The sequence below is a fragment of the Ptiloglossa arizonensis genome, chromosome 3 (genome assembly GCF_051014685.1).
Source record: "Ptiloglossa arizonensis isolate GNS036 chromosome 3, iyPtiAriz1_principal, whole genome shotgun sequence".
NCBI lineage: Eukaryota > Metazoa > Arthropoda > Insecta > Hymenoptera > Colletidae > Ptiloglossa > Ptiloglossa arizonensis.
The window spans coordinates 11,437,916-11,450,782 of record NC_135050.1 but is presented as its reverse complement, the minus strand read 5'-3'; the positions used below and the strand labels follow the sequence as shown (position 1 = coordinate 11,450,782).

The following is a 12,867-nucleotide window of genomic DNA, read 5'->3' as shown; positions in this document are numbered from 1 at the left end:
TACGATAGGCCGTACAAACGTATTACACGAACCGATAAACAATCTTGGGGCCAATTTGTGGAAACCAGAAAGAGTGAAATCAATTTTCCAAAGAGGCGATACCTGGCCCGATCCTTTGACCGCAATATTTATATTAATCGATGATTTTATCTCTATTTACAATCCATTTCCGCATAAGGCTCACCGGTACGCGGGGTAACACGATTCCGCGGTGCATCCAGCGATGCACGCCCGGGATCGTTGCAGCGGTGTCCGCTTCAAGATCGTGTTTCACGTTGAAGCGGAAAATGTATCGCAAATGTGCGCGCTCCCGGCATAATATCCGCGATAAAACGACGCAAGGTGTCACTCGTGAAGCGAAACGGAGTACGCGTACCCACGGCTCGTTTCGAGCATCGAAATTCAACGTGTTGGTAATCGACCGTGTACACGGGAGCCACGCGACACCGGACAACGCTTTTTTCGGACCCGTGAAATACGATTTCTCGTTACGGAATAAATTATTCGGAGAAAGGAGCGAAGTCGCGCGTGCACGTGAAACGATTCAATTCTCGAATTCGAATCTCGTAGTCGGAGCGAATAAAGTTCGTCGCGGTATCGATCGCCGAAAGTTATCTCGATTACGTCGACCCTGAACCGTTCAACCCTTATACAAACCGTTGATCGCGATCTTCGCTGCGCGTCGCAGAGGATAATTCTTTTCGCCTCTCGCGTTATTATCGATAAGACGAGACGAACGTCTCGATAATACGAATAAAATACTCGCGACGAAGCATCGCGTGCACTAATATATGGTAAATGTATTCGTCCAACGATGTACGATTTTCCGTTATTTTTAACGTCGAGCTTTTCAGCTCGGCTGATATTTATCGATACTTTTAAACATCCCGTTCGAGGTACGTCGATTTGTAAACGATATCTGCTCCATTACATCTCGATACATTGAATATTCGCGCAAATAGGAGATTATTTCTCGACTCGTTTCACGAACGCGACGCGTATTAAAACTTGAATTATCGGTATCCGTTTAAAGAGCTCTGCGTGACTTTTTTTTTTAGTCTCGTTGGGTTTCGTTAAAATTAATCGCGCGACGCGACGCCGCGCGGAGCGGCGCGTTGCGCTCGTGTGTCGCGCTTTCACTCCCCGGGACAGGTTTAATTTCATGCCCGATCATTTCGCAGATATTGCTAATTATAATACGCTCTCCTTTTTAACGAAACGACGTGGACTTATTGTCCCGATAGGTCGTCGTAAATTCGTTTCACTCGCGGGCAATTGGAAACGAACGTGCTTCCTAATCGAGCAAATAGTCGTTAATTGCCCCCCTCTCTTTCTCTCTCTCTCTCTCTCTCTCTCTCTCTATCCTGCTTACCTCCCCTCTCCGAAAGTTTGTCCCGTGCAATCGAGTTTACGAGCAAAAGTGTAATGAGAATCTAACTCGATGTCTATCTAAACGCGTCCAGGTTAACGACGATATTTTAAAGCGAACGAACCGAGGAGAAGGGGGTAGAAATAAAGTCGAAGACCGAACTCGAACGAGACGGTGAAGCGGGCCCGAGCGATCGTTGGACGTCGATGGTATCTGGAAGTCGATTGTGGCGAACAATAATTAACCGTGGCGATAAATAAACCGGCCTCCGCATTGTGAAACGATAACGCCTGCTATAAGTATGGCCGTTTCTACGGCGACTCTAATTAGTCTGACGTTTATAGTGCGTTGATCCGATTCACCGGCTCCCCGGAGATTATGCTTCCTTATCAGATGAACACGGATGCATTTCGCACTGTTTTGAAAGGTTTACGGCGTTCGATCGTGTACGGTGATCGTTACGCTGCCTTTGGCATTTAAATTGACTTGTGACGCGAATTAGGCGCGTGAGAACCATGACGGCCGCGATAGGTACTTCTGAGACCACTGTTGCTAAACAGGATCGTGGCACCCTGGAATTCCCGCACGGCCGTGTACCACGTTTCTGGCCGTGCTCGATCGAAGCCACGTTTCTTCTTAATTGCTCGAAATTAATTCTACGAGAACTCAACCGGCGAGTATTAGCGCGATCGCGGTTTCCTTGTGAAAAATTACCCGCTCAAGGTCGCTCGTATCTCGTCGGACACGATTGTCCATTGTAAATTTCGTGTGAATATTTTACTACAACGAACGCGAGTATTTAGGTAATTTCACAAACGCGAAATTGTCGGTCGAAGTTGGAAACATCGATCGAATTCGTTTAGAAGACAACGTCGAGTACAACAAGTACGAGTCGTTTCGACTTACGAAAACGAAACGTTTATCCAGGGTAAGTAAAAAGCCTGGAGAACGTTACAAATATTCCGATAACACGTTTAAGATCGACGTATTAAAATAATGATACATCGACGATGTCCGATTCGCGATACTCTGAACGTTCCTCCTTTCGATTTTCCAATCCTTCGTCGACGAGAAACCAAACTCGCGGTCGAGTAACGACCGAACGAGCCATTGACCAAAAAAAACGTTAACGCGGCTGTACACAGTTGCAACGTTAATAAAACGCGATAACGCGGCCGGAAGCTTGGAAAAACACAACCCGCAACCGTGCTTCGTGTATCCCCATTGATTCCTCGAAAGCGTTTTTATTTCTTTCCAAGGAAAGTACCTCGCTCCTTACAAATAGAATTTCCTTCGCCTGTGTCGGCCTCGGTCGAAGGTAAAGAAACATTTCGGCGGTTCGACTTCCAAGGTACGTTTCCTCTTGGCAACAAAATTCCCGCAACCGGAGATATCCCTCGGGATCCCTTGAAATCCGCAACTTTTCCTCGAGGTTTCGCCATTTTCGCGATCCCGAAATCGTACAAAGCGCGCCGCGCGGCCAGCTGGCGAGTTTATCTCGAGGCAGGTGTTGAAAGAACACGATTTGAAAGGAAGACCGGCCACGGTGAGAAAGCAGGTAACGAAAATGGCCGGGCTATCGAGCTCAGACACAAAGATTTCCATTGTCGCGATTCAGTCGAACCCCTCTCGTTTACGAACCGAACTGTGCACCATCCTCGTGTCTTTTTCGGCTTGGTTCTCCCGCGAGGAGCAGCCCGTGGTTAACTCTCCTCCGAGGGGCGCTCCACCCCTAACGAGTGCTCATTGAAACCGAAGGGGGCTCTCCCGTTGAAAGGCGTGTCGGAATTCTATTTCCTTCGGACGACGACGTGAACTTCGACGGGCGACCCTGGGTAAACCGTTTCACGAGGAGGAGTGGAATCTAGGTGGTCGACGAACGATATCCACGTACGAGAGTTCGGTGTATCGATCGTCGCGTTTGAGCAGCGATCGTTTATGAAAATGAATTTTTCTTTGAACGAATGCAACAACGATTCTAAGAGTGCCAGATGTCGATGTCAGTTTTAAGGAATGTCTCCGTATTGACGCGGAAGGGTTGACAACGGTTTGGCTATTTTTCTTTTGGGTTTTTTCTGTTCACTTTCCAAGTCGAGAGTCACGAAGACCACACGAAGACTACACGAAGACACTGTCGTCGTTTGCGTCAAGGCATATCACTGTATACTCGTTTCTTCTTTGTATTCTTATATGTACAAAAACTATACCATTGGATACGCGAGATCCCTGCATATTATAATAAACTACATATTGTAATTTGAACTTTGCAACAATTTTCATAGAAATTTTCACGCCCCTGTAAATCTTCCAAGATTCCCGTAACGACGACTCGCGCGGCTAAAATATCTCAAAATAGAAGAAGAATCTTCGAAAAGACCCGAGACGAAACGATCCACCGGAAAGAATCCCGCGAGGTGCGATTCGACGTATGGATCGTCGCGTTCGGTCGGAAATCGTTGGTGAAAATAAATTTCCAAGGGAATTTTCGCGCTGCTACCGGTTATTCGAGCAGCCACGCCCGAACGACGGCTCGACCGTGCAATTAAAAGACAAGAAAAAGTAAAAAAATGTAAAATAAAGAAAAGAGAAAAAAATACGATGGAACCGTGTAAAGGATCACGACGCGTCGTGTAGCTGGCAAGACTATGGAACATCCGCCACTTAACTCGTTACTTCGTCCTATCCCTCCCGACAAGGTTGCTCGGCGAAATTGCTCGTAATTCATATTGTCTCATTCCAGCGTAACGGTGCATCCAATCAACGCCAATCTCGCTTCGGAAACGCTGAGTTGTAAAAACGAGCGAACGCTCGACGAAGGGACACGTTCGCGCTTCGAGGCCGCGGCTCGTCCGCGTTAACCCCGAAAGCGTTTCGCACGCGTTGGGAAACGATTCCCTACGGTACTGAATCGGTGCACAGCGCGCGAGCGCGACGAACAAAATAAACAATCGACCGTCTCGGTAACGAAATACCGCGGATTAAGTCGGACGAACGGAGAGCGGTCCGCTGTTGCAACGACCGCCCGCCGCCATGTAACCACTCGTGTTTGCCCACGAATGGAAAGAATATCGCCGCATAATGGGTGGACGACGGTAGTCACGTTGTAACAGATCGTTACATCGAAAAATGGCTCCGCGCCGGGCCCGGGCCCGAGACCGGCGTGGAACTTGAACACGCGCACGGGCTTCTAGCTACGTACACACAGCCTAGATAATCCACGATAATGCAGCGCACGTCGACTCACCTGAAACAAATTGTAACCTTTATCGTACATCCACATCTCGTCGGCCGGATGCTCCTTGGGACTCTCCCGTTGGCCAGCGTTCAGAACCTGAGGAGGCGGACCCCTGGTCAGCTGAATCGCCAGGGACCTTTGAAGAAGCAAGAGGCATCGGGAGGGTCCCGAGCCTCCGGGGCCCGTCCCGTCTCCCAAGATCGAGGCCATTTTTCTCGGCCCGCTTCTAACGATTCCGACGACTCGCCGGCGGCGGCGGCGGTGGCATCACGGGTCCTGGAAAACAACAAACGGAACAACTTTTATCGTCACGGTGTCAACGATTACGCGAAACTTTTCTCCAACGCGTTACCATCGATTTTCCCGCAAGGATGATTTAGGTAATCGTTGGAAACACCGACGATATTTAATCGCCACCGAACGCAATCGCGATTAGTGTAATTCAAAAAAGTGATCCGTACGATGGAAAAGCACACGGTTGATATTACAACGATAATATTTTGTTCGTAGCAATTTTTCTACGTTATCAGCCGACGAATAGTATTTGATTCATAGGATCTGATTTTTTTTACGCTTTTTTTACGCAAGTTCTCAAAGTCACCTTCAATTTCGATTCGGCCGGAAAAGAATCGAGTCGATCGAGTTACTCGATTTACTCTATACATTGTCCAAAATTATTTAAAATAATAACATCTTCTTTTATAATATATATAATAGTAATAATAATAATAGTTTCTTTTATCGTTCGTTACTTCGTAACAGAGATTTTCTCCCATCAATAACGACGAATTTCCGTTACTCTTCGCGCGAATTATTTGGTGAAACGGTTTCATCGACCTTGTACTTGGAGCACGAGGGAGCTCGCACGAAGCGTGGTCTCCCGGGGAACAATTTTTCCCGCGTCGAGAGGTTCGCGTTGATGCAATCACGTTCCCTTCGCAAATAATTCTCCTTGGCAACGTCTTTTCCCCTCGTCGCGTGCTTTTTCCTCGAGACACGTCCCGGTGGCCGCGTGGATTTTCGCGGACGAGATTCCACCGGCCTACTGATGACCGGAGGGGGCGTAAATCAATTAGACGGCCCCGGCGTGGTAGTTGTTGATACAATAAAGACAAACGTGACAGTGCCTTATGGCCCTCAGGAAATGAGGAACGTAGGCGAGAACCAAGGGGTGAATCCAACCTGTCACGTTGGCAACTAGGCTCCCCTGTTCCCTCGTAAGTTTCATTCTCGCACGAATTCCTCGCGTCGGCTACATTTTACCTTACTCAGCTTCCTTCGAAAGCCTGATTTTCTTCCAGGGAACGAAACTCTAGGTGCAATTGCACGGATGATCTTAAAAGCTCGATAGACACAATCGACCGCGCGTTCATCTCGACGTTCGTCCAGATATTTAACCCGACCCAGATTCGACTTCGACCTGCGAGAAACGAGAAACGAAGCGAGAATCGAGGTGCAACTTTTGCCTGAATGGCGACCAGTGTTCCGTGTTCTCCGGTAAATTTTATTCTCGCTCGCGAACACGAATTTCTCGCGTCGGCTAAATTTTTATCAGCTTGTTCAGCTTCCTTCGACAGCCTGATTTTCTTCGAGAAAATGAAACCCTAGGATTGCAAAGACGAGAGTCTTAAAGTCTCGGAATACCGCGAGTTTAGACGATCACGCTCGCGTACATATTTCGAAGGAAGATTCTGTTATTTTATCGCACTTTTCTTCGTTTCTAAGAATCGAGAGAGTACGATCGAGCAATAGGAAAGTCCCTTTGAAGACGTTAAAAGTTCGACGACGCGATCGTATTCGACTCGATGTATCTACCGTTGGAAATGTTTACCGATCGTTCTAACGGCGTTAATTAATTTCAAACAACGCCGATCGCTGAACGTTAAGCGCGTCGGTCCATCTAACGTCGAAGTGGCTCGAACCACTCGGAATAATGTAACTAATGCAAAGTGGTGCTTTAACGCTCCTTCTGGCCATGCTGCTTAAGCCAGGGCGATGTACTTACTCGCGCATGAAACTTTTGCGAACGAGGATAACGGTTCGGTGAACTCGCCGCGTTATCTTTCCGCTATGTAATCGTAGATAAGCGTCGCCTCGAAAAAGTTTAAATACAGAAAAGTATTCGCTGCGAATCTGTAATCTTCGCGACACAGGCGGAGCAATCGGGACGCTGTACTCGAATAAACTTGTTACGCACTCGATCCATTTGTTGCTCGGTTTCTTTCGAAGAATTATCGTTCGATTTAATTTTCACGTGGTATCTGTACCACTGCACGGTGTTCGTATCGTAGATTCCTTTAAAATACGTTCAAAATGGCGTTGTTGGAACACGAACCGGCTCGTGTATTTAGCACGAATTAAATATTCCGACACTCGACGAAACGTTTCGCGATCTCTTCGATCGAAGAGACTGTACAGAGTGATTCTAGAAATTGCAACAACCTTCTCGAGACGAAACACGAACGGAAGAAACAATTATTCAACGTTCTCTATCGCTATTCCGCATCTACGTTTAGAAACGAGCCATAGCTTCTTCCAGTGTTCAGATTCGCCTCGTCCACGAGGAATTTTTACGCGGGCCTTTTGAAAATATTCACGTAATCTCTGCACTACTACACGGTGTTCGTATTATAGATTTATTTTAAATACGTTCAAAATGGGGTTGTTGGAACACGAACCGGCTCGTGTATTTAGCACGAATTAAATATTCCGACACTCGACGAAACGTTTCGCGATCTCTTCGATCGAAGAGACTGTACAGAGTGATTCTAGAAATTGCAACAACCTTCTCGAGACGAAACATGAACGGAAGAAACAATTATTCAACGTTCTCTATCGCTATTTCGCATCTACGTTTAGAAACGAGCCATAGCTTCTTCCAGTGTTCAGATTCGCCTCGTCCACGAAGAATTCTTACCGTTCGAAAATATTTTCAATTTTTGTCTCGCCGAGCTCTCGAAATCTCCCCGAGCTCCCCCTATTATCCCAAATTACGTACCACCCTGTACATTCGTCTCGTCGTCACCGTACCACGTTCAATACGCAATATCGAAATCACCGCAAACGTATTACCAATTCCCGTAGAAAACCGTCGAAGGTTGCTCGAAAACACGTTCCAGCGTATTGAAAAGTTCACGTTGCAAGTTCTACGCGAATATGGTAGATCTTTCGTACGGTAGGACATATTGGTTCTTCGAGATAGGATCTTACACGGTCCGCGTTAGGTACGTGCTTTACGACGATAGCGTGACGATCGTGGCCGTTGAATATTGCATCGCTCCTCGACGTGCCAAGGCGCACGTTCCAAAATGCCTAACCCCTCCGAAAAATGGAACGGCCGTAAATTTTGGCACGGGAGCCCGGCAATTACGGTCGCATCGAATCGCGGGACCCTGGAAAGAGTCAACGAAGTAATCTCGCGTCTTTGGCCCGGTTCCAGGACGCGCTCGATCCAGAGACAATTCCTTTAATATAGTGTCGCAGTTCGGGCCGTACCGTAGAAATTGGAGCGTCGCCGGAATTTTCTCCGCCGAATATTTCCCTCGTCCGGGACGAACTTTCCGTTGTTCCACTGCGTCGCGTCCCACGGAATTCGCGATACGGTTTCCAGCGAAACTTTTCGAGGTTCGAGCACGTAACGGAGAAGAGCGTCAACCGCCTCGGTGTATTTTCCTGGAAGCGAAACAACTCTCCCGGAGTGCACTCGCACTCTCCGAGCGGGAAACGAACTTTTTCACGAACGACGAAAAAACGCGGACGATGTTGAAATAAATCGTTCACTTTGAGTCAGAAAATTCTCGAACGACGAGTTCGATCGACCATCCTGCTGAAAAAAACTTGACCGATGTCCTGTGTGTCGTACTCGAACGTCCACACGATACGATAACAAGAAACGGAAGTATACGAAACGGCTCGTAAAGGCGTTCTTAATAGAACAATAATGCAACTTTCTCAGTATTCAATTAGCGGGTCGTTCGTCATATTTTATTATCGCTGCGATCATGAGAGCGGGCAAAACTTTTCTCTCGTGGCCGCGGAGCTGAATGGCAGAAACGCGGATCTAAACGGGGGATAGACACGCGATCGGTGTCGAGAAAAATGGTTCCGTTACGTTTTTTTTTTCCATTTTTTTTCTCTCCTCTCTCCGTTCGTCGTTCGATGTTCCACGTTTCACCTTGTACCGGTTCATCGATACATTTGTTCGGTTAAGAACTCGCGGGAAAGAAGAAACGAACTTCCTTCGGCGTGACTCACCGACGCGTATGCGCGCTTTCATGGCGAGCGTAAGAGGAAACGATCTATTCGAGATCGACGAGACAGGAAACGCGAACGGTCGTACACAGGAACGGGACGCCTTCGAAAACGATCGATATAATCGCGCGAGTTTGTACAATGGCGATAATCGAAGAACGGTGCGACGTTTCGGAGCGAATTGATCGGCTTTGGCCCGATTCGACGACCAATCGCGAGAACTACGACCGATAGAATTCGTTTCGCCGTGCCGGATGATCGCGTCCGATGAAAACCACTACGGGAGCGTATGAGCGCGTGCGCCGGATTCGAGAGCTTGGCAAAAAATCGCTTACTTCGACCGAAATATCCCATCGGACGCTCCACACCTCCGATAATTTCACCAATTGTTCATTACGGTTAATTGTTTCGGTCACTGTTGATTTTTCCTGTTTACTCTGTACGCTTAACGGCTCGACTTTACACGCGATACGTCGTTCGTGAAAGATATTTATGAAAGTAGAACGACGGTAATCGTTTCGCGTCTCCGAGTATCGTTTTCTTCTTCTCTTGATTTTTTATTATCGCATTTCTGTCATTGTCATTTCTCGTCGCTAGTGAGCCTTATTCGTTACAATTTGTCACTTTCCTCTCACTTGCTCCGTGCGACGATTATTTTTGTTTCGTTTGCGATACAAAGGTGTTTCGTTTCGTTGAAATTGGAAATAAAAGAGAGAAAAGAAAAAGTACCTTCGCACACTCGTCGAATCGTTTCCCGATCGTGTAACGAATAACGCTCGAGGTGTGCGAAGGTGAATCGAGAACGTGAAATTAAACACTTCTCCACCCCCCGAAGAGGGGGGCCTTTGACTCCGTGAAAACGAATCTCTAAACGCGCGCGTGCTTCGCGCGAGCCCGACCTTGGCGGATCTCTCCGCTTCTTATCGCGTTTACGCGCGAAGCACACGAGGTCGGTCATCGGAAAGTAGTATTTCTGGTTAGAAATTACTACTTCGGTGGATTATGAATAAACATGGGGAGTCTGTTGGCCCGAACTTTACCGCAACGTGGTTATAATTCACGGTGCTGCGCGATCGTTTCGCTCGGAACGGAGATCTCTCGTGCGAAAATATCGTGCTATAGTTTTCGAGTAATTTTCGCGCATGGAATCGCGTTCCATTATAGCGAGGCGCGTGTGCTCCGTACGTAACGAGCGTTCGGTCGGGAACCCGCCCACCGCGCTGAATTTGTAATCGTTTCGTTCGATGTGTATCACGTTTTTTCAACCGCGCACCAATAACGTATATTAAACGAACCGAATACGCTCCGTGCGGTGTGTCGCGCACGCGAGAACGGGCCACGGTTCACGCTCCATTTCTTTATACGGCCGTGAAATAAAAAATCCTCGGTATCGCGCCGCTACGTGATGTTTGTCGCTCGCGATAAATCGAAGCTGGATCACGAATCGCGTAACACCGATACGCGTTACGTTCGGTGCCGGTCAATGGTCGAGCGGCGCGCGTCGTACGGAAGCCGTACGGAGAAATTTCGAGAAAAATGACAGAAACACGGCGTTACCGGCTTCGTTGGAGCGGAACTCGAGAATCGTGGCGGCGAGAGAAAAAAGAAAAAAAAAAGAAACAAAGAATCGCCGTTAGATAAACCGAAATTTCTTCGAGAGACGCGAGCACCGATGTCACTGACTTCGTTTCACCTCGTGCTAATTTAAAGAACGGAAGACATCCGGTCTCGGTCTCGCGCAGAGGAGACTTCCTGCAGCGTGAGTCACCGGCGTGTCTTTACATCACGACGGATCTCATTAACTTGCCGTCAGTCGTGCCAACTCTCCGCTATAACCCCGCCGTCCCTGAAACTGACCATCCAGATCTGTCGATGGATCGATCGTTGGTGTTCGTTCGGTGTCGCACGTGGCCAGTGAAAGCGTTTCACCGGACGCGTTATTTTCCAGGGAGGATCGTAGACTCGTCTCCGTGACGTATCCGTTAACGCGTAGCGATCCCTCGTCAACGGGACACCCGTCGATCGATTCCGATTCACGTTGGCTATTTGAAAAATTGATCTCGTCTTTAGTTCCCGATCTCTCGCATCGTCGAAACCCCGCTCGTATCCTAGCTTCACTTCAACCGTCTCGATTCACCACTTCAAATGCAATCTTCCACTCCGAAATCTTTCCAAAGATCGTCCACCCACTGCTCATTTATTTCTACGTAGATATTGCACGGAACGTTCAATTTCGAAACCTCCGATAGTTTCTTCTTACAGAACGATCTTGAAAGTAGTCCCGTATTTTGTTCCCAATGAAATTCGAAAAGAAGTGAACAGAAAAAAATCGCTGAATCGTACAAGTATATTATTCGTCGATAGCTCGAGTCGAAAGTTCGCGATGCAAAGTGGAGTTCTTTGGAATGCATTTTGCACGACGTTCGAAGGTTTCGGTGGCATATTTCTCCTCGGTAGGGATCTCTACTCGCGTTTCGTTGCTGTCGCGGGATACGAGGATTTTATCGCGGGCGTAACGTGTCCCCCCTTGGCCCCCCGATATATACATTTACTTTCCCAAACTTGGGTAGAACCGCTTATTGAACTCGCGGGGACCCTCACCGCGGGGCTTTCCTCACAATGGAGCGATTTAAATGCATTCCTCGCGTCGGTCGCGCGCCTTTTCCGAAGGACGGTTGTCTCTTATCGACGAAAGTGATTGCTTCATTCCGCGAAACGATCGAGACGGAATTTATCGTGTCGCGTTTCGTTTCGTTTCGTTTCGTTCGAAACACGGTAAACGTCGAACGATTCGCGGATTCGTGGCTCGCGATAGTTTTTGCATTTCCTTTTTTTCTTCGTATCCCCCTTCGTTTCTCCCCCTTCGTAACGTTCGCGAACTCGCGTCTCTTGACTCGTGACGGTTTCTGTATATTTTTAGCCTCGTTCCACTTAATTTTTCACCCACGGTATTCGCGTAATCGCGTCTCTCGGTGAATTTTGTATTTTCTTTTCTCTCCGTCACCCCTAATGTTTCCTCCATCGCGGTGCTCGCGAATTCGCGTCTCTCGGTGAGTAGTTTCGTGTTTTTTTTTCTCTCTCCACCCCTTTAATTTTTCCCCTACACCACGGTGTTCGAAAATTCTTGTCTCTTGGCTCGTGGTGGTTTCCGTATCTTTTTTACCTTCATTGTACCTAATTTTTCCTCCGTCGCGGTGCTCACGAATTCTTGCCTCTCGGTAAATTTTGTATTTTTTCTTCTTTCCATCTCCCCTAATTTTTCCTCTATCACAGTGCTCAAGAATTCACGTCCCTCGGTGAATTTTGTATTTTCTTTTCTCTCCATCCCCCTAATTTTTCCTCCATCGCGGTGCTCGCGAATTCGCGTCCCTCGATGGGTTTCGTATTACTTTTCTCTCTCTTTCCACCCTTCTGAACGCTCCCCGAAACGCAACGTTCGCGTTTCTCTTTCGTCGTTGGGAAGTTTCCGGAGCGTCGCGAAGCGTCGGTGCCCTCCGCGGTGGTCGCTCGGGGCACCTCGGTGAACTTGCGATTAATTGCCGTGTAATAACGGTACGATCGAGATCTCACGAGCTCCGTAGCATCGTGGCGTATCGTGGGTGGGTTTGCTTCTGGTGTTCCATGGTACGGTGAAAAAGTAGGCCGCACGGTTCATCTTCCACCGTCGTGGACTGCCACCACGGCTTGGGAAAGGCGAGAGGATGGATCGCCGGCCAGATAAGCCCCGGTAATTTCTTTCTTACTCGTTCCAGGGAAAAATCGAACACGATAATTACGCTCTTTAATTGCCGGCTGCGCACGAACGCTATCCGCGTGCTTTTTAATACCTGTCTTCACGGCTCGCCGCTGTTCCTCGTAATTCTTCGCCAAGGTCGCACGGAATACCCACGCCGCGTAACGAATATTATTCGGCCGCGATTTTGTCATCGAAATCGACGAAAGACGCGAGCAACGATCCGTTGAGAAATTACGCCGCGAAGAGTCCTCTTCGGTAAGTAAGGGTACACCGGAG

General features: G+C 48.0%; 1 protein-coding gene across 3 annotated transcripts in view; it reads right to left on the bottom strand.

Annotated features, from left to right (window-relative positions):
- Knockout (Stork-head domain-containing protein knockout) overlaps window positions 1–12,867 on the bottom strand; it is a 171,560-nt gene that overhangs the window by 86,674 nt on the left and 72,019 nt on the right. For all 3 annotated transcript variants that reach the window (XM_076306015.1, XM_076306017.1, XM_076306016.1), the window contains exon 2: window positions 4,614–4,880. In XM_076306015.1, the coding sequence (XP_076162130.1) occupies window positions 4,614–4,814 (201 nt within the window). In that variant the 5' untranslated portion in view covers window positions 4,815–4,880. The remainder of the gene's footprint in view (window positions 1–4,613; window positions 4,881–12,867) is intronic.